Source organism: Diceros bicornis, chromosome 1 (assembly GCF_020826845.1).
Source record: "Diceros bicornis minor isolate mBicDic1 chromosome 1, mDicBic1.mat.cur, whole genome shotgun sequence".
NCBI lineage: Eukaryota > Metazoa > Chordata > Mammalia > Perissodactyla > Rhinocerotidae > Diceros > Diceros bicornis.
In genome coordinates, this window is record NC_080740.1 from 86,354,627 (window position 1) to 86,381,790 (window position 27,164).

General features: G+C 51.3%; 1 protein-coding gene across 1 annotated transcript in view; it reads right to left on the reverse strand.

The window, feature by feature from the left end:
• SH3PXD2B (SH3 and PX domains 2B) overlaps positions 1-8,436 on the reverse strand; it is a 100,235-nt gene extending 91,799 nt beyond the window's left edge. The window contains exon 1 of the mRNA XM_058546042.1: positions 8,275-8,436. Coding sequence (XP_058402025.1) covers positions 8,275-8,349 — 75 coding nt within the window. The 5' untranslated portion in view covers positions 8,350-8,436. The remainder of the gene's footprint in view (positions 1-8,274) is intronic.
• Positions 8,437-27,164: the final 18,728 nt, after the last annotated feature.

A 27,164-nucleotide genomic window follows, 5' to 3' on the forward strand; every position in this document is an offset into this window, starting at 1 on the left:
ACAAAAGCACGCACGACTTGCAACCAGGATATGAGTGTCCCCGAGGGGAAGTACACGAACGGCGCGGTCCCCTGGTCCTTTTTCGGCAGTTGATAACTGTGCTGCTTGCTGACTCCCGTGCCCCTCCTGGTGGGTGACAGGGATGCATGAAATGCCCAGGGGAGTGGGGCGGGGCACACCTCTGACCTGGACAACCTTTCTGGTGCCCCTGTGACCCTGGGGTACAGAGTGTAGAACTTGGCCTGCAATTCTTCCCAACCCTACTTGGCTGCAAGTGCTAGAGGAGGAGGGCCTGGACCCAGGGCCAGGAGCATTTTAACTAGAAAAGCACCTGCTCGGGGCTTCCCTCGTGCTATTTTAAACTCATCTCTTCCTGCGTCTGGACTCTCAGACTGGAAGGCCGTGTCCAGAGACCTCCCTCCGCGGCAGCAGTAGGGAAGGGTCCCTGAGCTGGCGCCTTCCTGGGGAGGACAGGCTCGCTGAGGAGCTGGAGGACCCCACGGCCTCAGGACAGGACGGGGCGGCAGGATGTGGGAACCCAGCTGGAGCCGCCACAGCCCGGCACTGCTTCTTTTTTAAAATGAGCATTTGCTATTTTTAAATTTTTACTAAAAACAGGAATATGTGTTCACTGCAGAACATTTGGAAAATAGAGAAAGGCACAGATGAGCAAAAAAGAAGTGACACATTTTATCAGCTATGTTTCTGTGCTTACACAGACACACATTTTCACCCCTCGTTTGTCATCAGGTGGGAATCAGCCTGAGCATGCTGTTTTGCAATCAGCTTTTACTGTTTAATATTCCCATGACACAAGACAGAGCGCGTTCTTACCATTTTGACAGTATTCCAGCCTGTGGATATAGTACATTTTATTTATCTTGTTCTCTAGTGATGGGCATTTCAGTGGATACCAACTTTTTACCATCATAAATGATACCACGTTTGTACACTGCTAATATAGCTTATAGTTATAGAGCCCACACATATGCTAGGCCCATTTAATCCTCACATCAGCCCTATGAAATTGGAACTATTCCTATTCCCATTTTACAGATGAGGAAACTGAGGTGCAGAGAGGGTAGGTAATTTGTCTGAGGTCACACTGTTGGTATGCGGCAGAGCGAGGATTTGAAGCCAGGCTTTCTCTGCCTACCAGAAGCATGGAATGGCACAGATTCAAAGTCTGAACTAAAGTGACATTTAAGTAATCTGAAGATATGACAGTCCCACCGCCCCTCTGATCCTGAGACAACGGCAGGAGCCCAGGGTGTAAGAGAAGCAGGCTGGGACATCTCCCACTGAGGACGACCTGCCAGCTGAGGCGAGGGGCCTGGCTCCTGCACTCACGGGCCGGGGATCAGGATGGCGCCAGGTGGCTGGTGAGGCCACTGTTTTTCAAGCAGAAGGAGGCAACAGCCATTTTTAAAAAACCTACCCGAGGAGCCTTAATGCCTCCTGAGGGCACTACCTCTGTGTGACAGAGACAGGGTGCAGGATAAGAACCCCCTGTGGAGCAGGTAGGAAGGCTCAGCCTTGCTCATGGGCCTATCCCAGGGGCAGCCGGGGGTCAGCTGGGGCTGGCCCCCCATAAGTGCCTCAAGAACGAAAGAGCGTGGACAGCACGTCGCATGCCCCCAGGGCAGCGGGCAGGAAAGAGGCAGAGATTTGGATCATGGCTATTATTATCATTAATATTATTTTTCATGACCACTACCATTGATGGAGTGCATTTTACACACGAGGCCTCAGGCTCAGTATTGGGTAACAGGAGTTAATCTTCACAATTACCCTATACTTGTAGGTATTATTACTCCCCCCTTTTTATAGGCCCTCAGGTAGCTCGTCTGCAAGGCTGCCCAGCTCAGGAGTGCTTGAAGAGGACTCAATGCCAGATCCTTTCATCACGAAGGGCATGGTGGGTCCGTGAGAAATGTGTTCGTAGCAGGCACCGATCCCCCAGCAGGAGTGGAGTATAGATCGAGTGCAAACATTATCAAAAAAGCACACAACGGTCTTAGAGCGAAGACACTGCACTCATTTTACGGATGCAGAATTTCTAAGGCTAGGGGTTGAGGGAGTCGCCCAGGGCCACGCAGAACTTGAACCCAGACAGCTTTGACTCAAACACCCCAGTTCTTTCCACTCAAGTCTGCTGCCCTACTCTGCATGTTTCTGCAAAAGGGGGTGCCAGGGGTGGCTGGGCGGAGGCAACTGGTGGCTGGCAAACAGAAGGCAGCTAATTTGGGCAGCAGATTCATGGTTTGAACTAGACCCCTGAGATCGCCAGCCTGAGGCCTCCCATAGGCTGAGACGAGAATGCTGGTAGTGCCCGATAAGGGTGTGGTTCACCCTGCAAAGTCAGCTGCTCAGAACAGTGACCCCTGGGCTCTTACAGCCTGGCAAACGGAAGAGAGGGGTTTCACGCACGGCAGCATAGGGTCTGCCAACCTATCACTCCAGGGGCACCATCTACCCAGGGCCTTCCTCGAGCAAGAACGACTGAGGGCTGGTGGTGGCTTTGCGCTTCATCATCCAGGCTGAGGGAACAGTGAGATGAGGGAAGGGCCAGGGTGGGGAAACTGGGCCCCAGAAGCTGAAGTGAACCCCCCAGGTCCCTTGACTCAGGGGTGGGATCACAGAGCCGCCACCTCTCCCAGACACATAGGCATCTGGCTCAATCCTCACGCTACCACCCCTTGCTGTGTGACCTCAGGCACATGCCTCCACCTCTCTGAGCCTCCAGTCTCAAGGGGAAAATGGGAACACTAATGTAACTACTGAAGGATTAGAAGTACAAATAAATTGTACAAATTAATAGAAGATAACCCAATATACTGAAAAAGGGGCAAAAGATAAAACAGGTAATTTATAGGGGTGAAAACTCAAATGGCCAACAGAGGCGTGAAAGACGCTCAACCTCAGCAGCAAGCAGGGACATGCAAACAGGCACCAGCATCCACCAGATTGGCAAGAACGAAAAAGTCTCACAATTTGGAGTGTCAGCAAGGACACAGAGCAAAGGGACCCGCAGACACTGCTCCTGGGGATGAAGATGCATGAAGGCCGAGACCCAGCAATCCCACCGCAGGTGCGTGCTCAAGGAAGCAGCTACTCGGAAGTGAACTGCTGGGAACACGCTAAAAGTTCCCAGTAGGAGCTGGAGTAAATAGGGGAATACTCATAAAAGCAACATTACACAGCAGTGGAAATGAACAGCAGCGACATGGATCAACATAGATCTCAAATGTGTAATGTCTTTATATAGTTCTAAAATATTCAATACAAGATTTGGGGGAGGGTTAAAAAGGTAAAAACATTAAAAGGTGCACCGGGTTGGGGTGGGAAGGGGACTGACTGCAAATGGGTGCAAGGGATCTTTTTGGGGGGTGATGGAAATGTTATAAAACTGGATTGTGATGATGGTTACGCAGCTCTATAAATTTATTTTAAAAATCAGCAAACTGTACACATACAATAGGTGAATTTTATGGTATGTAAAATATACCTCAATAAAGCCAATAAGGGAAAAAAATCACATTAGTCTATTTTTAAAATGCACATGGGGATGATAATACCAAATGCAGAACACTGATTTTTGGAGGGTGGGTGTTGGGGAGGGCACACAGGGGGCTTTACATCTGCGATATTTTATTTCTTAAAAAATAAAAATGAAAATGATTTGAAACAAATATGGCAAAATATAAAGATCTGATAGAGCTGGATGGTGGACAGACAGCGTTTATTTTATCCTATGTATCCGTATACCTGAAACATCATGTGAATATAATGAAAGGGCTGTTGTGATGACTAAATACACACACAGAGCTTAATCCAGTGCCCGGCCCACGAGGACGGATCAAACTTCAGCTATTATTACGATTCTTGCTGCTCTAACTACTAGCGCCATCTTGTTCCTCTTCACATCTCAAGAGCTCAGGACAGAGCAAGCAGCATCTCCTGGCCCTGGTGCCAGAGACTCTGTTCCAAGCCCCAGGCTTCTGCACATCCCTCTCTAGTGCAGGAAACGGGATGGTCGAAATATAACCCCTAAAACTCACAGGGAGTCCTTCCTCCTCCCTTCAGGCCGGAAGAGAACCTGGCCAGGAAGGGTCTCCCAGGGTGTCACACTTGAAAGCCCCCTTTCCAGAAGGCCCCGGGCTCTGGGGCAGGAAAGGTGCTGGCAGAGAAAGGCAGCAGCCCCCCAAGTCTTCCCCTCTCTGCCTCTGACAGAGGGGACGGCTGCAAGGGCACCCTCTCCAAACAATATCACTGATAGTGCTGTCAACAATAACCCCCACCCCACCGCTGGGATCTCAGAGGCCCTGGGAGCTTCTGCCCCTGCGTTCTCCAGCTCTGGCCTGTGGCTCTGCCCCTGGGCCCGCTGATGATGTCTCTGCCCACAGGTGAAGGAAGCTGGGGCCGGGCATGGAGAGGATGCCTCCCTGATCATGGAGAAGACACCATTCCAGGTGGACAGGCGGCCCACCTCTGACAGGCAGCCCTGAGCTCCATGTGCAGTTCTCCAATGACATCTGTGGCACCTGTGACTTGTCCCCTCCAAGGCAACTGACGGACGAGCAGGTGGTGGCCGAAGTAGCTGCAAATCGGGCGGGGGGGGGAATTAGGGGGCATGGTGACCAGAACTCTCCATAACTGACGTGTATATTCTAATGCAGTGGTTGGGGCAGGGCGCTGGCGGTAGGGGTGTATGTGATTTTGCCCCCCTCAAAATGTTTAGAGACATTTTTGGTTGTCACAGTTGGGGAGGAGGATGCTACTGGCATCTAGTGGGTAGAAACTAGAGATGCTGCTGAACATTCTACAATGCGCAGGGCAGCCCCCCACAACAAAGAAAGGTCCGGCCCCAAATGTCAACAGTGTCAGAGTTGAGAAATTCTGCCCTAGAGGGAAGTAGCAGTGTTTACAATCTGCAGATTATAGAAGCTGAAGCTCAGAGAGGTAAATCGACCAGCCCAAGGTCACACAGCAGGAAGTGGCAGAGCCCAGGACTGTCCAACTCCTCTGCTCATGCTCTCTCTCTAGGGTGGCTGGGCCAGGTTCAGAAAGGGGGATACCCAATGGGATGAAAGTCCAGGGCCACGCCAATAGCTGCCGCCATGCCCATCCCTTCTAGAGTGGCAGGGCAGGTATGGCTTGAGAATGGGAGCAGAGGTCACTAGCAGTTTCTGGTGGGTTTCAGATTCCCTGCCTTCATGGCACTAAATTTTCTCTGTTCCTGTGGATGACTCACGCTTCAGTTCAACCCACTGCCCCTCTTCATTTGATGAACCCAAAAGGCCGGATAGAGGGGAGGGGACCCCCTTGAATCACAAAAGTGACTAAACCCACATGCAGAAAAACAAGTTCTTGGTGAAATCCCTCCCCATGTGACTTTGGCATGTTCCCAATGAAAGTGACATGGAGGGCCGGCCCCGTGGCTTAGTGGTTAAGTGCGCGTGCTCCGCTACTGGCGGCCCGGGTTCGGATCCCGGGCGCGCACTGACGCATGGCTTCTCCGGCCACGCTGAGGCCGCGTCCCACATACAGCAACTAGAAGGATGTGCAACATGACGTACAACTATCTACTGGGGCTTTGGAGAAAAAAAAAAAATGGAGGAGGATTGGCAATAGATGTTAGCTCAGAGCCGGTCTTCCTCAGCAAAAAGAGGAGGATTAGCACGGATGTTAGCTCAGGGCTGATCTTCCTCACAAAAAAAAAAAAAAAAGAAAGTGACACGGACACCACGGGGTAGGGAAACCTACATGCAGAAGCACAAGTTCTTGGTGAAATCCCTCCCCACATGACTTCACCACGTTCCCAACCAGAGTGACATGGACACCACGGGGCGGGGACGCAGGCATCTAACGGTTATGGAATGCCAACCTTGCCAGTCACATGGGCCCTCCCCCAGGAAGCGGGCACCATAACTTCCATCCTACATCTTAGGAAACCGAGGCTCGGAGAGGCCACACAGCTAGCAAGCTGTGAGGCCAAGATCTGAACCCAAATCCATATTTTAACATTTAGAGACCTGTCTCCAGGGGCCCCTAAAAATCGGTTGAAAGCTTAGAAAGATGCCCCTCAAAGCTGCAGAACTTTCAAAAAACTGGCAGGGAGGGATCTGACTAAGCAGAGAACGAAAAGCCTTGGGGTGATCACAAATGATGGCAGATCTCCCGGGTTCTAAGTGGACTTTGTCAGGGAAACTGTGGGGTGTGGGATCTGGAAAGTGGTGTGGTCTGGGGGAATGCTACTTTTTGGGGCCAACAGACTTGGATTTACATCCCTACTCTGCGCCTGACTATAACCTCAGGCGAAGAGCCTGACCATTTTTTTTTTTTTGTGAGGAAGATCAGCCCTGAGCTAACACCTGCCAATCCTCCTCTCTCTCTCTTTTTTTTTTTTTTTGCGGAGGAAGACTGGCCCTGGGCTAACCTCCGTGCCCATCTTCCTCCACTTTATATGGGATGCCGCCACAGCATGGCTTGACAAGTGGTGCGTCAGTGCACGCCCAGGATCCGAACCAGCGAACCCCGGGCCAACACGGCGGAGCGCGCGCACTTAACCGTTTGCACCACCAGGTCGGTCCCAGGACCCGACCTTTCTGAGCCTTAGTTTCCTCATCCGTCAAATGGGCTTAAGAACCTCTGCCTGAGTCACGCACGATGGGAGAGGCGGGAGAGGACAAGTGGACGATGACACCCAGGTCTTGGTGGCGGTGTCTATTCTGGCTTTGCCAGCTCACAGATCTGGCGCGATGCAGCATGGAGAATGGCAAGCTTTCTCCTGTTGCCATGCTGGTGAAAACGGTCCTCATACCAAAGAGGCAACTCAGTTACACACCCAACAGGCTCAAACAAGAAACCAAGATTTGGCAGCATTTGAAACAGTTAATGAATTAAAAAAAAAAAAAAAAGACAAAAAGACAATTTAGCTCAGCCCTGGAATAGAGGGAAACTTCACTCTATTTAAAGATGCCACAGGTCCAGGAAATAGCTTCCCACTGCCTGGCTATGGGCTGAGTAACTGGCTGCCCAGCCAATAACAATACAGATTCACACAGCACACCCTTTCTGGTGGAGTGCAGAGTGGGTTCCCGGGATCTCCTTTCGGAATTTTACAGGCCACTCATGGAGGGCATGCAGATCTGCTGTATAAGAACGAGCCCCTTAAGAAAAGAGATCCAAAGAGGACCGCAGGGAGGCCAAGCAGCTGAATTCAGCCAGCCAACGCCCTCTGCTATTCATTGTCTACACTTCTTTGTTAGGGTTTTTCCCTCCCTCTTGCTCTTTTTTCCTTCCTGGTTAACTTCTCTGCAGCAAGGCGCTGCCACTGCCCCCTTCTCACCACCAGAGACGCCACAGCCCCCTTCCCTCCTCAGAGAGGCCACCCCAAGGCCTCCCCTGGGCCCAACAACCCACATCCTCGTCATCCTTCACCCGGAACCTCTGAAGTGGTCCCAGGGCCCCGTGAACCCCCACATTCAGCTCCTAGGCTGCTAGGTGGAAGCCACTTCCCACTCGCGGGTCACCATCTGCCCCAGGCCCACCTCCCAGAGGCAGGGAAGACCTGAACGCAACTCCCAGGTCTAGAACCTGCAGCCCCTTCGAGCCTCAACCTTCCCAGCCGCAAAATGACGCTAGTGGCCCATTTTCTCCAGTCCTCCCCAGCTCGAAACAAGAGCCCCATTTAAGAGGGAGATACCAGGAGAAAACTTTCATACATTTTAAAACAGAAGGATGGGAGACAAGAGGCAGGGACTGTTTGATTAACCGTTTCAAGGTGCAGGCACTCGGAGGATCCGTTCTCCGAGGGCTCCATCGCTCAGGTTGGCTCCTCCGGAAGGACAGAGCCAAACTTGGAGGGCTACCTGTGGCTGGGCACTGCGGGTGCGAGCGCGTCTCAGACAGGACGGGCAGGGCCGGCGGCCCGAGAACAGGCGCTCCTTCCCTCCCTCTTCCCGTCGCTCTGCGCCCGACACCCGCGGGGGCCAGACTCCTCCACGGGCGGGCAGGACGGGAGTGCGGGTGACAAGGGGCAGGCGGAAAGGCGAAGAGGAGCGGCAGAGAGGCGAGCGGGGGCGCGGCGGGAGGACGCGAGGGAGGAGAAGGGGCAAAAGAGAGGAGGGGGAGGGGGAGGAGCGGGGGAGCGGGAGCGCGGGCCGCGCCGCGAGCGCAGGGCCGCGCGGCGAGCGCAGGAGGCAGATGTGCAGAGCGGGGGCTCCCGGTCGCCCGGCGGGGCGCGCTCGAGGGGGCGTGGGGCGCACTCACATAATGCTTGTTGGGCACCCGCCGCTTCTGCACGTCCAGCACCTTCACCTCCACGATGCTGCGCCGCGGCGGCATGGCCGCTCCTCGCGGGGCCGGGCGGGCCGGCGCGGGTGCGGGGCGCCGCGGGCCGGGAGCGGGGCCGAGCGCGATCGGAGCCCGGGCCGAGCACGAGCCGCCGCCGCCGCCGCCCTTCGCTCCGCGCGCCCTCCGGCCCGGCCCGCCGCCCCCGGCCCGCCCCCCGCGCCGCCCCCCGCGCCGCCGGCCCGCCCCCTTAAAGGGCCGGCCCCACCCCCGGCCCCCGCGCGGACCCGGCTGGCCCACGTCCGGCCTCCGCCGCGTCTTTGTCCCGGCGCCGAGCCACCGCGGCCGGGGGAGGGGACGGGCGCGTATCCGCCGCGCGTTCACTGATTGACTGGTCGGTTCGTTCCAGCGCTCGCTCGCCCCGTGAGACGCCGTCCGGCGCCAGATTTGAGGGCCGGGCTCTCCGGTCAAATTCCGGCTCTGCCGCTTCTGACTCTGTGACCTTGGGCGAGCTGCTTAACCTCTCTGGGCTCAGTTTCTTCATCTATAAAATGGGCCTGGTACTACTGCCTCCCGACCAGGGCTGTCCTCACGATTAAGCGCATGTGGAGCCACGAGCAATGTCTGGCCACAGTATAAATGTCGGCCCCAAGCCCTGGAGATTCAGGGAGGAGCACGAGGCCGGTGTCTTCTTCTCCTGGGCTTACACTGAGAGCTGGGGAGAGTGAGAGAGAAAAACGGCAGCAAATGCAAGTATAGTACAATATAATTGCAACAATAGCAGCAAAACAGGGTAATAGGGTGGTGAAAATGAGTGAGGGGTGGATGGGTGCTTGTTAACAAGGCCATTGATTCCCAAATGTGGAGCTCTTACTCCAGGCCAGGTGCAGGGCCTACTGCTGCTGGGAAATGTTCTTTGAATCCTCAGCACAACTCTGGGTGGACGAGGAGGTTGACTCATATTACAGAGGAGGTGACTGAGAGCAGCCTCCAGCGCACAGAACTGGAGGAGAGAACCCATCGCTCTGTGGCTGGAGGCGTATTTCACAAGCTGAAGCTAAGGGTGGCTGGGGCTGCCCCACGTTTCTTCATCTGGTGCCTCCAGCCCTGGCTTGGCACCCGGTCATTATCAGGAGGTGTTGGCTGAACAAATGTCTGAGTGAATGGACGCATCAGTGCGTGGATAGGAGGTGTAGGCCCTGGCCAGTGCTCTCACACTGGTAAACATGGGCTCTTTCCAACAAACCACTAGGACCCCTCCAGGCCTGAAAGAGCCCTGGGCTCCTTCCCTCCCTGGGTCCGAAGTCAGCCATTGAAGGAGGGTGGGGTCATCAGGGGAGGACGCTTCTCAGCAGCCGTGGCCAGGCTGCGGGATAGTTTGGATTCACTTTCAATCCGCCCCTCCATTTGCCCCTCCGAGGTCCTTGCCACCCTGCTCTGGCCCTGCAGGCTGGCCTGTGCGGACTTCACTGATGGGCTGCCTGTCTTCTGGCTTCTTGGGCTTGGCCAGTGGGAGGCCCTGGCAGGAGGCTGAGGGCAGGAGGAGGGAGAGGTCTGGGCATTCATTTCCTGGGCTCCCTTCCTGCAGGGTTGTCCTTGCCAAAGGGACCTTCCCCATGTCAGCCCTCTTGGGGTTCCTGGAGCCACTTTGCCGGCTAAGAGTGGTAACGGCCTATCCCCTTTTGGTTCCTTAAGCTCTGGCCACACGTTTGTAAACGGACTTAGTAAACTTCCCTGTTGACCCAGCTGGAGGGTGCCATCTGTTTGAAGCTGGACCCTCATGATATAATTCCTGGGAGGCACGTTCTTCCGAAGCAGGATCGCAAGTCAGCGGACTTGGAAATGTGCAGTCTGTGGAGGCCTGGCTTTTCTGTGCTTTTTACCTCATCCTCTGCGTGAGCCCGGCCTTCCTAATAAGGCCTTGCCGCAGGAGGCAGCCGCTGGAGGAAATCTGTGAATCAGCCAGCTTCCTCGGTTCTCCCAGAAAGGCCACGAGACCTGCCCCGTCACACACTTAGCAGCAAAGCCGGGTCCTCAGCCCCCCTGGACGTGTTCGCTCTTCTGCAGCGGCAGGTCTGGCCCGGGAAGACAGACTTTCCTCCCCACCTGCCCGTAGCAGCAGATGCAGTACTGCATCTCTCCACGCCCTTGTTTTGTCTTTTTTTTTTTTTATTGTGGTAAAATATACGTGACGTTAAATTTACCATTTTAACCATTTGTAAGTATACAGTTCAGTGGCATTAAGTACATTCACATTGTTGTGCAAACATCACCACCATCCATCTCCAGGACTTTTTTGATCTTCCCAAACTGAAACTCTGTACCCATTAAACATTAACTCCCCATTCCCCCACCCCCAGCCCCTGGCAACCACCACTTACCACGTGCGTGACCTTGGGCAAGTCATTGACCTCTCTGTACCTCCATCTCCCCATCTGTAGGATGGGAAAAGAATAGCCCCTGACCTCCCAGGCATGTTCTGAGGTCTAAATGTAAAGCATGTGTATTTTTGTTATTGTTTTTACCAGCCAATCTGATATAGCCAAATATCTCCCTTTAACCCGTGTCAAATTTTGAACCTAATTTTAATCCCCACTCTGCCATGAGCTGCATCCACTCCTTCCTAGTCCTGACCCTCTTTTTAGCCCCCGATTGAGTGTCCAGCCTCATCTCCCACCAGCTGCCTCCGTTTTCCCCACATCCCCAAAATAGAAATGACTTGTCATCTTCAGAAGAAAATATATTCTGCTTTCTCCTACCTACATGCCTTGGCATAAGCTATTCACTTTCCCGCCTTGTCTGCCAGTGACCTCTTATTTGGCCGTCAAAACCCAGCTTGGATGTCGCTTCCTCCCGGCAGCCCCGCCTCCCGGATATGTGATTACTCCTCGCCTGGCTGTCACTGTGCTTTGCCGCAGCCGTCGTTCTGGGCTGGAATGGCCTTCTCATAGATCTGACTCCTTTGCCAACTCTGAGCTCCCACGGAGCTGGAAGGGATCTTATTTGTCTCAAATCCCCCAGCATCTGGCACAGACCAGCACCGAGAGGCCCCGAGGACATTCTTGTGGGATGAATGAAGCCATCTCCGTCTCCTTAACTCTAACCTGAGTCCTCACTGGCTGTAATGGAACCTCCAGGGCTGGGCTTGCTTCTGTCCCCACCTGTCCCCTAGAGGCGTCTTCACGCCGAGCTTCCCCGTCCACACTGCTTCTGGGAACACTGGCTTTCTCCCTTATTGGGGTGTGGAGAGGACAGGGCAGAGAAGAAGGTAAATCTGCTGCCTTAGCTGACTTCCTTCTTCTAAATTCCTGTCCCAGAAGGGTGTTTTGCAAGCTTGAGAGCTGCAGACCATAGAAAATCAATGCTGGAGCCAACGGACCGCAGAGCTCCGTATGGCAGGTTTATTTGGGAGGAGGGTACACATTCGAGCTGCATGGAGTCCATCAATCTGAATTAGGTTGTGGTCTTCTCATGATTTTTGGTGTCTGCCGGGGTGGCAGGCTGCACTTCTCCCCAGTTCCAGTTCCAGGACGGACAGCCAGGCCCAGGAAGCTGGGGCTGCGCCTTTTCTGTCTCTCTCCATTGGCTGCCTCTGAGAGGGAATCAGGCTTGTTTCCAGGGCGAAGGCAGGGACCTTGGAAAGAGAGACTTTCCCTCTGAGACTGCTGTCTGATCGGCTGGTGTGGCAAGATGCTCATAATGAACACGGCCAAAGCTGCGAATGCTTAGATGCTGGGCACACACGGTCCTGTGGAATAGATCCTGAGGCTTAAAGCAAAGTTCCAGGCACCCAGGCTGGGAGCAGAGCCCCGGGGGTGGGGAGGAGTTACAAGTTACATCTCAGGGGCCAGAGGTAGGAGACCATAACTTCCTTCCTTTCACATTCTCTCTCTCTCTTCCTGGCTGCCAAAATTACCTTCCTCCTAAAAGGAAACTGTGTTCATGGTCCTCCCCTGCCTAGAAACCCTCACTGGCTCCCACTGCTCACAGATGTTCATGTGCCTTAGGTCGGCATTCAAGGCCTCCTTGACCTGTCCCTTTAGCACTGCTTTCACCTCTGCCTCCTGTGTGCTTACAGGTTGTATGTATACCCGTCTCTTCCCTTCTTTGTGAAGGGATGTTGTGTGTGTGTGGTGATGGGAATTTTGTTGAGCACCTACCAGCTGCTGTGCGTAGCACCAGACCTTCCATATCCATTTCTCTATCTTATTCGCCCAACAAATCTGCAGCGTGAGTGTTACTGCCCAACGTGGGGCCTTCTGCTCGCCGCAAGACGTGCCAGTAGTCAAGAGGCAACATGGTGGGATAAAAAGGACTGTTTATTACAGCTTGCTAGCAAGAGGGAAGATGGCCGACTAATGTGTGAAAAAAACCATCTTAAGGGGGCAGTTATGTAGGCCGGTGGGTTATAGGGGAGGGGGTTAGGAGTGTTGACCTTCTGGCGTTACAGACTGGGAGTGCCACACCAGATCTTTCAGTTTTCATTGATGATGGCTATCGGCATAGACTCCCTGTTTGGGGGTCATCACATTCCTAAGGAACTCAAAAGAACAACGTTATCTTCTTATCGCAGCCGGGAGGTACATGCACAAGCAGGGGTCGTCAAATCTACAGAGCAGTTAGAGCTCCTGGAGGGTGCAGATCCAGCTGGGTTATTTAGTCAGAGGTCATTCAAAGTTACAGTAGGGTTTCTCTTCTACAACATGCCTTCGCTTATGTCAACCTTGTCTTGAGCCAGTATCGTGAGTATTAGTTTCCCTGTTTTCAAGTGAGAAAACCAAGGCTTAGGGAAGTTGCCCGGGGTCACAGCACAGGAAGTCGGGGAGCTGGGATCTGAACTCACATCTCCTGGGCTGCCTGACCCATGTTCTTTCCACTGAAGGCAGAGCCCCCTTGAGGACAGGACTGGTGTCCTCTTAATGTTTGTATCCACTCCCCCCATGAAGTGGATGCCCTTCTGCTGTAGACTGAGTGTTTGTGTCACCCCAAAATTCATGTTGACATCGAACCCCCAATGTGAGGAGTTTGGAGGTAAGGTCTCTGGGGGGTGACTAGGTCATGAGGGTGGAGCCCATACGAGTGGGATTAGTGCCCTGATAGAAGAGACCCCAGAGAGCTCCCTCGCCCCTCTGCCGCATGAGGACACAGCGAGAAGATGGCTGTTTATGAACTAGGAAGTGGGCTCTCACCAGACTCAAAATTGGCACCTTGATCTTGGAATTCCCAGCCTCCAGAACCGTGAAGAGTAAATTTCCTGTTTATAAGCCGGCCAGTCTATAATATTCTGTTATAGCAGCCTGAATGGACTAAGACACCCTCTAAAGCCGTTCTCTATCCCCAGCCAGATGGGTCTTTAGAAAAGGCAAGTTAGATAATATCGATAAAGGCCAAGTCCTCACCACAGCCCTGAAAGCCCGGCAGGATCTGGCCTCTGTTGACCTTTTGAGCTCATCTCGTCCCTCTCCCCTAGTACACTCCCCTCCAGCCACTCTGCCCTTCTCTCCATTCCTAGAACACTCGCCACTTTGCACATGCTGTTCCCTCATCCAGGAATGCTTTTCCTTTAACTGGCTCATTCCTGTCTTAAGGCCTTAGTTTAAATGTCGTCTCTTCCGAGGCCTTCCCTAAAGTAGCCCCATCTCTCTCCATGTGCATTTCCTCCACGGCACGTGTCACTGTTGTCATCCTTTTATTTATCTGCCACCCGGAACGCCAGCTCTGTCACCTGGCGTTCAGTCTGTGTGGCTCATTAGCTCTCACTGGCCAAGGCCAGCACAGGCCAGCAGGTTCTCGGTCAACAGTTGTTGAATAAATGAGTGGCCGTCCTTTCCACAAGAAGGGCAGGGCCTCTGCTTCCCCACAGCGTCCGACTCCTGGTGCCTGGCTCAGCTAATGTTGGTGGAAGCAATGAATGGATGAATCAATGGATGCCTGAGTGCGTGAAAGATCATATTGATCACAAAAAACTTTGGGTTACATTTCAGGGCAATGGACACATACTCCGCAGGACTCTGGGGGGGCCGAGCTGGACTCCCACCTTGTTCACACAGCCTGGAGAAACTCGCAGAAAGAGGAAGTGTGGTCAGTGGTGGAGGTCGCCACCCGTAAGGGCTTCCCCAAGTCAGACTGGGTGCATTTCCTCATTCAGCCACAAGGTGGCAACCTGTCATGGCCGCCAAAGCGCCGCCCGACCCCAATACTGTTTAATCGTGCGCAACTCTTCCTACACCCCATACTCCACATTCCGAGGAGAATCTAACTGCTTGGTTACCCCATAAATTTGTTCCATTGCTTATGAAGGTTATGGTTCAGCCTTGCTTACCCAGATAAAGTGTATCAGAGCATGATTGCAAAGTGCAGGTAGCTCAGGGAGCCCGGTTATGTATTCACTGGTATTTATCTATACAAGTATTTGCCACTTGGGTAAACAAGTATTTATTGAGTACTTAATATGTGCCAGGCACTGTATGAGGTGCTTGGGATACATCAGGGAACTAACAGGTAAAGGTCCTTTTTCTTGTGGCTCGCACGTTGTAGCGGGGAAGAGACAACAAGCAATAGGGGAACTGGCCAGCCTGTTAGACGGTAAAGAGCGTTATGATCAAGTAAGCAGTGCCGGCTAATGGGGACTGGGAGGCTGGGGCTGGGGGACAGGTGGGCTTCACTGGGAAGGTGGCTTTGAGTAAAGACTTGAAGGAGGGGAGTCTCCATGCTGGAACCCTCCAGAAGGTGCAACGGTGGGAGCGTGGCTGGCGTGTCTGAGAACAGAGAGGAGGTCAGTGTGCCGGAGGGGAGCGGGCAGGGAAGGGCAGCAGGACAGGTGGGGTCAGAGAGGCAGCGGGGCACGAGGCTCTACCAGGCCTTGTGGGGACCCTGGGGGCTCTGGCTATGACCTTGAGGGAAATGGAGAGAGGGGTGCAGCATGATCTGTCTGCGGGGATGAGAACACATTCAGCTCTCTTGGCGCATGTGTGGATCGTAGTCTTCCACCGCCTAGCATTCAGAGTGGGGCGTGTGACTTCCTTGGCCACTGAAATGTGAACGGAGGCAAAGTGTTTCACTTCCGGGCAGAAGGGCCAATGGGCAATTTCACCTGCGCTCGTGCCTGGCACTGCTCCAGAAGGTGGCTGCTCTGCCAGCCTGGGTACCGGAGAGACTGCGACAAGGCTGTGGTCTGAATGTGTTCCCCTCAAATTCATATGTTGAAATCTAACCCCCAAGGTGATGGTATTAGGAGGTGGGCCTGTGGGAGGTGATTAGCTCCTCCCAAATGGATGGTACTAATTAGGGTACTAATTAGGGTACTAATGAATGGGTTAGTACCCTTGTAAGAGGCCCCAGTGTGCTCTCCTGCCCCTTCTACCAGATGAGGACACAGTGAGAAGTCTCCCAACCACGCTGCACCCTGATCTCAGACTTCCCAGCCTCCAGCCTGTGAGGAGTAAATTTCTGTTTATAAACCTCCCAGTCTGTAGCATTTTCTTACAGCAGCTTGAATGGACTAAGACAGATGAGCAGCGCCCCTCTCCAGACCTGTGTTGAATGTGCGTGTGGAGCAATACCCTCGCTGGCTAAGTGCCTGGGCTTTTCGGCGTTATTTTACTGCAGCATAACCCAGCCTATCCTGACTGCAGGAGCCAGGGGAGAAGGGGAAGAGCTACTAGGGGGTGACTGTAACCATCCAGCTGAGAGAGGATGGGGGCCCAGACGGGGGGATTAGCAGTAGAGATGCTGAGGATGTGGCTGGATTCTGCATATGGTGGATTTTACTTTGCTGGGTGCTGGGTATTTTTATATTCGTATAAACGTCCTTGGGCTTTGTTCTGGGATGCAGTTAAGTTATTTGGAAATAGTTCGATCCTTTTGGCTCTTGCCTTTCTGTTTTTTAGGCATAACCAGGCTGCATTTAATCGAGGGTTAATTTTTTCCACTACAAGGCAAGATCCTTCTTAGAGACCTAAGTGATGCCCTGTGAGTTGTGAGGTTTCCACTCTTGCTGTTGGGAATAAGTACTCTTCTGGGCCCTGTGTGAGCTCTGTGCACATTTCCCTCTGGTCTTTAAGGGTGGTTCTTCCCTGGCCGTGCATAGTTTCCTCACATGCATGTGCTGACAAGCACTCAACTGGATACCCGAAGGGGACCCTTTGCAGATCTCTGGAGTTCTCTGTGCGAATCTTCCTCTCCAGTACTTTGCTCTGCAAACTCTAGCTGCCTTGGCTTCTACTGTTCTCCCGGCTCCTTCTCTGCAGCTCAGGGAAGCAGCCAGGGTTTCTCCTCCCTGAGCTGTGATCAAGGCATCATGGGGCTCCCCTCCTTTGTTTCTTGTCCCTCAGGAGCCACTGTCCTTTGTTGTCTGATGTCCAATGTCTTGAATGCCATTGTTTCATGCATTCTGTCCCGTTTTTCAGTTGTCGCAGGTGGGAGGGTAAATCTGGTCTCTGTTATTCCCTCTTGGCTGGAAGCCCTGCATTGCATTTTGATACTGAAACCATGTGAAGGATTGCCCATCGTTCACCAAGCAATGCAGCTGAAGGCAGGAAAAATTGCCTAATCTCTCGACATGGGTGACATAAATTTCAAAGCAATGAGAGGCTAATGTGACCTATTGGCAGCCTAATTTTTTTTTAGTAGAACATAAAATAATGCTGTCTCTTACAATTAGTGGCATTTTGGTGTTATAAAATACAGTCTTTCACAGTCTGTGTCTGAGAATTCCAACATCTGGAATTCTATGGGTCTATTTCTATGGTCTGTTGTTTCTGCTGTTTCTAGTTCATTTTATCTGGTCTCCTCATATCTTTGATTTGTTTTCCTGGACATTTTATTTGATAAAGTATTTGTAGAAATAGTATGAGGCCTAACATGACATTATCTTTCTTTATAAAGGATTTTGGGGTCCCTTAGCCTAAGTTCCAGGCTTGATGCTGCAAAGCCAGGCTGCAATCTATTCCATGGCTCACTCCCTTCACATTCACCCTTATCCCTAGAAGGCAACCTGTCAGAGTCCCAGCCCAAAGTGTGCAGGGGGTTTACTGAGATCCCTGCCCTTGGCAGGCCCTGCTTCTATACTGTGTCCACCTAGCACTTTGAGGCTGACAAAAGGACATTCAGCCTCTCAACTGGTCAGACTGGGAAATACCTCCAGGTAAAATGGCCCTGAGTTCTTTGGTCACCTGAGCTGGGAACACATATATTGTTAGATCTTTGATGCTTTTTGGGAGATTTTAAAATGTTTCTAGCCTTGTTTTTTTTTAATCTTACTATATAACCTACCATTAATATCACATATATGTTTTTACTTACTTGCTTATTTATACAAACATTATAGTGCCTGGGCCAGGCACTTCTAAGCACTCTAGGTATAACAAGTCAGTCCTCACAACAGGCCTGTGGGGTACGTAGTATTTTTGTTTCTATTTTGCAGACTAGGAAACTGAAGCACGGAGAGATTCAATGACTTGTTCAAGGTCTCACGGCTGGTGAGGGGCGGATCCGGAATTTGAACTGAAGCAGTCTTCCTGCAGAGTTGATGCTGTTATGTCTATGGCTGCACACGAACTTATGGCCATGGCCGTGACTGGTGCGTGAAGGAGTATGATGGGAAGCAGTCAGTCTGCTGGCTGCCCTGAGCAGGTCATGTTTAAGTGGAGAGCTGATGGATAAGTGGGACTTATCTAATCGCTGGATTGGGTGGCAGGCCAAGGAACAGGATGTGCAAAGGTCCAGAGGTGGTACATTCAAGGAATGGTGAGAAGGCCGTTGAAGAGGAGAGTGACATGAAATATGGCAGGTTGACGGATGGGCCATATGAAGCGTTTTGGATTTTATCCAAGTGTACCAGAGAAGCCTTTGGAGGATGTTTAAGGAGGAGAGAGACATGCTTGTCAGTATACCGGTGCTTTGGAGGGGTGGAGCAGCTGTGTGTGTATGGGGCTCAGGGAAGAAATAAATACCTGGGATAAGAGGGAGTTGTGTCTCTTAGTGCATCGCCACCCCAGGTCACACCAAAGAGTCATTGGGAGGGGGTAGTGAGGATTTCTTTAAAGAGAGTTGTTTGGGGCTCTGTTTCCCTTCTCTTTTCTCAGTTCTCTCCCCATCAGCTCCTTAGACCTAGAAAGGGGTCATCTTCAAGACAGCTGTTCGTAGAGAGTGGGGGCGTCAGCCAGGAGGGACGCTGACATCTCCTTCCCTGCTCACCAACAACCCCATGTTTGCTGCACTGCAGACCCTGGAGGGCCCCAGTGGGGTGGGGTGGGAGTCCTCTGGAGAACGTGGCCTGGGCCTCGTGGAATAGTTGGGGCCCAGAGCCCCTATACCTGACTCTGTGCTAGAAAATGCCAAGGGTTACAGCTGGTTTTGCAGATCATGAGGGCAGAACTGAGAGAGAGAGCTCAGGAGGCAATGGACTCCACTTCCAGAACCCGGCAGGACACACTCTGGGCAGGGAGCAGGCCTACAGCCACCTAAAGCCCCCTGCGCAAGGACAAGGGGCCTCTGAGGGTCTGTGCCTGGTCACTCCCATTGGAAAGAGGCCAAGGGGTGTACCCTGAGGGCAGCAGTCTCTGAGGGGAGCCATAGAAACACCACTGCCAGGAACTGGACAGAAAAGGGCCTCAGTAGTGGAGGGGGCGGCGGGGGCCTGGGAAGACCCTACAAAGCTCACCCTGAGGGCAAGAGCTACAGGTCTTCGGGAGACATGGCCGGGAGAGGGGGAGGGAGGCCTGGCAGTGGTTTTGAAGACTGTGGTGGGAGTAAAATCAGGTTGCTCCCTGCTTGTGCCCTAATGAGTTCAGCTCCCTCAATATTCCAGGTATGGGCAGCCAGTTCAAGTCAGAGCAAGAAAGCTTCTTCCCTCTTGCTTTGTTGTTAGTGCCGTGGAGTTGGTTCCCACTCCCAGCAAGCCTGTGGACAGCAGAGTGAACCCTGCGTGATATCAGACAATGCTCCGCTGTTCTTCCTAGGGTTTTCATGGCCAATTTTTTCTGAAGTGGGCGGCCAGGTCCTTCTTCCTAGTCTGTCTTAGTCTGGCAGCTCCGCTGAAACCTGTCCACCATGGGAGGCTTTTCTGGTGTTTGACATACTGGTGGCAGAGCTTTCAGCAACACACAGCCACCCCAGTATGACAGCCGAGAGACGGGTGGTGTGGTTCCCCGAACAGGAAACAAACCCAGACCACGGCAGTGAGAGCTCTGAATCCTAACCGCTAGACCGGTGGGGCTGGCGTCCCCCTCTCTCCTTGGAGAAAATTTCCAGAGCTCACCCTGTTGCATTCCTCTTCACTTCGCTTGGGGAGGGCAGGTCTTTGGGAAACTTCTGCTCAGCACTCTCAGATTTCAAACTACCTCTGCAATCTCATTTTCCATGAGAAACTTTCAGTTCAAGGATGTTGAAATACCTTCAGAGTCTGATAAGTTTTGTACCTATTTAAGAAACTATTTTTCCAGAGTGGCGGCTATACCATTTTCCATTTTCACCAGCAATGTGTGAGAGAGCCAGTTTCTCTGCATCCTCTCCAGCATCTGTTAGTGCCACTATTTTTAATTTTAGCTGTTACCAATACACCACTGTATGGATATCCCACAATGAATGTTTAGTCATTCATCAGTTGATGGACGTTTGGGTTGTTTCCACCTTTTGGCTATTGTGAATAGTGCTGCTGTGAACATCTGAGTATAAGTTTTTGTTTGAACACCTGTTTTCAATTCTGTTGGATATGTACCCAGGAGTGGAATTGCTAGGTCGTGTGGTAATTCTACGTTCAAGTTACTGAGGAACCGCCAAACTGTTTTCCACAAGGGATGCAACATTTTACATTTCCATCAGCAATGTATGAAATGTCCAGTTTCTCCACATCCTCACCAACATTTGTTCATTTCCATTTTCTTATTATGACCATGTGGAGAATGTGAAGTGGTATCTCACTGCGGTTTTGATTTGATTTGCACTTCCCTAGTGATGAATGATGAGCATCTTTTCATGGTCTTCTTGACTATATATATATTTTTATTGGAGGCATGTTGTAATGTAAGTTTCTGGCATTAAGCTTTTTGATTATAGTAAAAATGCATGACATTAAGCTTTTGATTGCTGAAGCATCCATTTCAAAAGATATCCATCTCAAATAAACATCTTGCCAGCTGTGTGACACAGCTACTAGCAAAACAACCGGATGAGGAACCAGGCCCCCACACCCTTGAAGTGTGTCTATCCAGTTGTCCTAGCACCATTTACTGAAAAGATGATCTACAGTGTTTCTGAGTGTTATTTCTTTGTATGGCTTTTGTTAGTGGTTACTGTAGGTATTACATTATATACAAAAGTTGTCAAAGTCTACTGTGTCAACATTTTACGAGTTCAAATGAAGTATAGAAAGCTTAACTCCTTTTATGTCCTTTATCCTTCCCCATTTATAATATAATTGTCTTAAATATTCCTTCTGTATGCACTGAGAATCATACTAGACAGTGTTAGAGTTTTTGCTTCAACCATCAAACAATTATATAAATTGTTCTAATCATATAAATAATTAGAAAACTCAAAGGAGAAGGAAAATCTACTGTCTTTACCCACATTTTTGCTGTTTCTGTGCCTTCCTTTCTTCCTCATCTTCCAAGATTCCTTCGTTTAACATTTCCTATGTTTAGAGAACTTCCTTTAGCCATTCTTTTAGGATAGGTCTGCTGGTGAAATCTTCTCTTAGTGTTCCTTCATCTGAGAATGTCTTGATTTCCCCTTCATTCCTGAAGGGTATTTTGTGTTGGATATACAATTCTGAGTTGACAGTTCTCTCTCAGCACCTGAAAAATGCTGTGCCACTGCCTTCTGCGTCCACGGTTTCTGGTGAGAACTCTGCCGTCATCTGGATTGTTTCCCCCTATTGGTAATGTGGTGTTTCTCTCTGGATGCTTTCAAGACTCTGTCTTTAGTTTTTGGAGAATGACTGTGATGTGTCTTGTGGATTTCTTTGGGTGTATCCTGTTTGGGATTTGCTCATCTTCTTGAATCTGTAGACTTTTATTATTATTATTATTTTTTGCCAAATTTGGAAAATTTTCAGCCAGTATTTCTTCAAATCATTTTCAGCACCACTCTCTCTCTCCTCTCCTTCCAGGACTCCAGTGACATGAATATTAGATCTTTTGTTACACTCCCACATGTACCTGAGGCTCTGTTCCTTTTTTCCCATCTGTTTTCTCTCTGTTATTCAGACAGAATAATTTCTCTTGTTGCATCTTCGAGTTTGCTGATTCTTTCTTTTATCCTGTCCATTCCACTGTCGAGCCCATCCACTGAGTTTTATATTTTGGTTATTGTACTTTTTAGTTTTAACATTTCCATTTGGTTCTTCTTTATATCATCTATTGCTTTGCTGAGACTTTCCATTTTTTCATTTGTTTCAAGCTTGTTCTCAATTGTTTGAAGCATTTTTATGATCGCTGCTTTAAAATCCCTGTCAGATAATTCTAACACCTGTGTCGTCTCGGTGTTGGTGTCTGTTGATTGTCTTTTCTCATTTTGTTTAGATCTTCCTGGTTCTTGAATGAGTGATTAAAAAAACTGTTTTTCTTTTAAATTGTTTTTCAACTTTATTGAGATATAATGGACATATAACATTGTGTAAGTTTAAGGTGTATAATGTGTTGATTTTATACATTTATATATTGCAAAATGATTACCACCACGGCATGTTAGCTAACACCTCCATCCCATCACATAGTTACCATTTCTTTTTTGTGGTGAGAACATTTAAGATCTACTCTCTTGGCAGCTTTCAAGTATGATACAGTATTATTAGCTATAATCACTATGCTGTACATTAGATCCTCAGAAGAGGTTAATTTTGTAACTGAAAGTTTCTACCCTTTGACCGATATCTCCTCATTTCCTCCACCCCAATGAGTGATTTTTGATTGAAACTTGGACATTTTGGATATTATAAGACTCTGGATCTTGTTTAAATCTTAGGTTTTAGCAGGTATCTTCTGACACTGTTGTGGGGGTGAGGGGAGCTGTGCCTCGTTACTGCCAAGTGAGGATGGAAGTCTGGGTTTTCCACTCAGATTTTGTTTGTACCTAAGGGGTGAGTCTTCTGGTTACAGCTGGGCAGCACTGGGAATTCTTATTCCCCATGTGGCCTCCACTGACACTGTGTGTGTGTGTGTATGTGTGTGGCCTTGTTATCACCCAGTGGTGGTAAACTCCTGACTCTCCACCACGACCTCCTCTGACATCACCCTAGTGGGGAGGTGGGGGGCACCTTGTTACCTCGGGGTTGGGGTGGGGTCCAGGCTTCCACAGAGTGTCCACTGGCACCGCAGAGGGGGACCTCATTACCACCAGCAGGGATGACGGTCCCAGCTTCCTGCTCAGCCTCTCTGACCCCACTCTGGTGTATGTGAGGGCGACTTGTCACAGCCTGGCCAGAGTGGAAGTCTACACTCTTCTCTTGGCTGTGGCTGGTGTGGGGAGGGGTGGGGACACAGTGTTTTCTGTGGTGTGTGGATGGGGCAGAGCAGTTATTGTGCAAAAGTTTTCTGTCTTACCAAGCTGCCCCTTTCCTCCTCTTCTGGCTAGAGAGAGCATGCTGTTCGTGGGGCATTTTTAGTCCACTCTTTGGCATTTCTGGGTTGCTGGCTTCTCCAGTATCCAGTCTGGGATAGATGGGACAAAACCAAAACAAAAGCGAAACAAAACAACCCAGGGAAGGCCCCACTGTGTCATCCCTTGGGTCCTGAGGCCCCCAGCTGTGCCTTCTTCTCTCCACGCTTTGGAGTTTTCTTATATATGATATCCAGCATTTTAATTGCACTTAGAGGAATAGGGGAAAATACGTCTCCTCTGTCTTCTTGGAAGTGGCAGTCCTAGACCAAGGTTCTTTTCAGTTCTGTATCTATTCAAACCCTTCAATGCTTACTTCCTCTGCTGGGTGCTTGGGAGGACTAGAGATGAGTTATATAAAATGGATAGCAACCCTAGGAGCCCAAGTGAGGGTCAGGAGGAGAAAGAGTAGCCAGAGGTTGCCTTAAGACAGGAAAATGTTGCAATTCTTCTTCTTCTTCTTGTTATTTTAGAAGCACTATAAGTAAAAACCCTCTTCATTCAGGCTACTGCTAGACAATATTAGGTCTGAGGTCTCGAATGATTGAAGAAAAATATTTTTTCCCTGAAATAAACTTACTTGAGCTTTCCGTCTGATTTCTTGCCCTGCTCCCACCTCCTCGTGTAAATGGCAGCCAGTTTTGATAAGTGTCTTCTGTGTGACAAGAGTGTTGCCAGATCCTTGGTTGTATCCCTAATCCTTGATATCCTGAAGGGTAGGTGTGGTGGACAGCATTTGGGGTGTCTGTCCAGAACCAGTGACCCCCTCCGTTGTCTCCCTCGCCGTGGTGGGCAGCTTCGTTTTTTTTTTTGTGAGGAAGATCAGCCCTGAGCTAACATCCATGCTAATCCTCCTCTTTTTGCTGAGGAAGACTGGCTCTGAGCTAACATCTATTGCCAATCCTCCTTCTTCTTTCCCCCAAAGCCCCTGTAGATAGTTGTATGTCACAGTTGCACATCCTTCTAGTTGCTGTATGTGGGACGTGGCCTCAGCAGGGCCGGAGAAGCGGTGCATCGGTGCACGCCTGGGATCTGAACCCGGGCCGCCAGTAGCAGAGCCCGCGCACTTAACCGCTAAGCCACAGGGCCGGCCCCTGTGGGCAGCTTCTAAGTTGACTCCAGCTGATCCCACATCCTGGTGTAATCCTTTTCCCTTGAGCGTGGCGAGACCTAGCATCTTGTTGTAACAGAATACAGCAGAAGTGATAGGATTAGGTTGCAAAAAGATTCTGGCTTCTGTCTTGCTTACCCTCTCTTGCCCTCTCACTTGCCTGCTGTGAAGAAGCCAGCTGCCACATTGTTTGCTGTCTTTTGCAGAGGTCCACATGGCAACCCAAAGCGAGCAACGCCTTGAGACTGTCAGCCCAATGACCGCGAGGAACTGAATCCTGTTAACAGCCCCATGATTGAGCTTGGACATGAACCATCTCCCAGTGAAGCCTTCAGATGAGACTGCAGTCCAGGCTGATGTCTTGAGTGTGAGAGACTCTGAGTCAAAGAACCTAGCTATGCCACGCCCAGGTTCCAGACCCACAAAAATTGTGAGATAGTAAATGCTTGTTATTTTAAGCTGTTGAACTTTGGGGTAATTTGTTATGCAGCAATAGCTAACTAATACACTAACCCAGAGAAGTGAGCCCCTTGCAGCCGTGTTTGGCTCTGTTATGTGACTCTGTTTACATGGCCACTGTTGGGTGGAGAAATGAAACCTGGCCCAAACCCAGGCCAATGGATCCTCATTCCTGGAGATTTAGAAGAGTGACTGAGATATTCCATCTGGACTTGGATAGGCTGCTTGACAGAAGGAGGTAGCACTGGACTTGTGCACCCTCTCAGAGCATCTGGGCTCACTTGTTTCTTCCTGAAACTCCTTATGCAGGTGAGTTCTGCATGGGCTCTGACCAGCTTCATGCAGGGGCAACCTGACAGCACATGGCTCAGGCTATCCATCTGCCCTCCTTTCCTGCCCAGGGCTTCCCTCCCAGGGGTGGGAAGGATGCCTGGAGAATTCCAGGAGCTCATACATGGGGACCTGATATGGGCACGGGCAGTGAGGGATGGCAGTCAATGGACAGATGCCTTCTCCTCCCTTCCCCAAGAAGGATGGCTCCCCAGGTGGGCCTGTGGGATCAAGGAACCGGTCACCTGAAGCCCTGGCCACTTGGTGACACATCTTTGTATGGCTCTCCCTCCTTCACTGCTCCCTCCTGCCCCCCCCCCCCCCACCTGCTCCCTGAATCCCAGTCTCCTGCAAAGTGCTTCCCTTGGCCTGGGGCTCTGCTTTCCCAGGACCCCAGGCTGGGACAGGGTGGTCCATTCGGGGGCTGTGAGGTGGCATCTCCTGTCACAGGGACTGAATGGAGGATCATGTGAAAGGGCAGAGAGAGGGATCGAAGAGACCTGCGGAGAAAAGCAAGAATGGGAAGTGACCAAGTTCTGGCTTCTTTTCAGGCCAGATTCAGATCCTTCTGGAAGCCCGACCGCAGCGCTGCCCTGTGATTACTTAAGACACTCCAGTGTCCCTGTAATCTCCCCTTTTACTCAATCCAGTGTAGTAGGTATGAAACTCAGGCCGCAGATGTCAGTGTCCAAGAGAGACCTAATTTCCTAATTTTCTTAAATCAACTTAATTTTTGACTCTGCCCCCAACGTGCTGGCCTGTTGGGTAGGTTAATCTCAGCCGCTCTGAGGGGACCCCGCCCCAGGCTCCACCGGGCTCTCACACTGAACGAGGTCCCAGCAGCTGCTCTTTCTGTTTGTCATGTCCAGCTGTTCTTGCTGAGTGGCTCATGGCTCTGGCCCACATGGTCCCTTCATGTCCCCTGCCCAGCATGTCCTCACCCTGCTAGAGGCACGGGATCCCTGGGGAGGCTTGAGGGCGGCCCAGGCCAGGATCCGGGTCTCTGGTGATCGCCAGGTCTCCGCAGAGCCCCCGCCCCTCCACACGGGGCAGCTCAGGGGCGGGCACAGGTCCCTTCTCTCCCAGGGGTCTGCAGACCCGCTCACTCCTCCCAAGCCTGGGGAGGGGATTCTTTTTGTCTTGGGGGAAATCCCTTGTTGACACCCACCAGCCAAAGACCCCAGGCACACACCTGTGGTCACACAAAGTTGGGTATGTTATGTGCTGCTTCGAGAGGGACACACACCGGGGCGGGGGGGGGCTGGGGTATCTGGGTACGAGAAGGTTAGGAGCGGCTCGTTGGCGGGTTGGGCCTGGGTTAGGGGACTTGAGGGAGGGCTCGAGGAAGCGGGGTTTGTTCGGATTGGGTGCTTTCAGGAAGCGGGGTAATTCAGTGATTAGGCGATACTTTTCACCAGGAGATGGAGGAGGGGGCAGCAGTCACTCCGGTCAGGTGGCCAGGGATGTTTGCTCATTTGGGGGACTGCTTGGGGCCTCTGTTTTTCTCTCTGCTCGGGTATGATTAGGAGTGGTCTTTTTTTGTTCTGTTCCATCACCATCACATCTGACAGCGTCCTCATCTGACGTTAATATTCTAGGAAATGGTGCACGCTCAGGATGGACCAGCACAGCCCGGCCGGGAGCAAGAGGCAGCTGTCAGCTGTCGGCCATCAGGGCCGCTGCTTCTTCTTCACTGCATTCTTTAGACCCAGTCCTCCTTGGGCTCAGGTTTGGGAAGGACAAGCCCAGCTTCAAATCTCCTGGGAGGCAGGGGAGCCTGGGGCTGGCTGCCTGCTTGAATGGGGACAGGGAGGATGTCTGAGGGGGGACACAGGAATTCATTCGTAGACACGTGTTTCTGGCCTCATGGGCTTACGAGGGTTTCTGCTGAGTCTAACCAGGGTCCCAAGAACAAGAATGGGGTCCCCACTTTATAGAAGCAAAGTTCAGAGAAGGGGAATGTGTGGTCTAAGGTCACATAGCCAGCAAGAAGGAAACCTGGATTCTGGAGATAGTTATTTAGCTGTGGAGCGTCATTTTCTGTTGAGGAAGAGTACAATATGTGTCCATGATATGAGTCATAGGCCTTGATGTGCTGAACACATTGCAGCAAAATAGATAAAGCAGAACAGAAAGAAATAGAAGGAGGCCCAAGAGGGGAGGGGCATGTTAAAACGCTACTCCCCGCGGCGTAGAGGTTAAGTGCACGTGCTCTGCTGTTGGCGGCCTGGGTTCAGATCCTGGGCGTGCACCGACGCACCGCTTGTCAGGCCATGCTGTGGCGGCGTCACACATAAAGTGGAGGAAGATGGGCACGGATGTTAGCTCAGGGCCAGTCTTCCTCAGCAAAAAGAGGAGGACTGGCATGGAT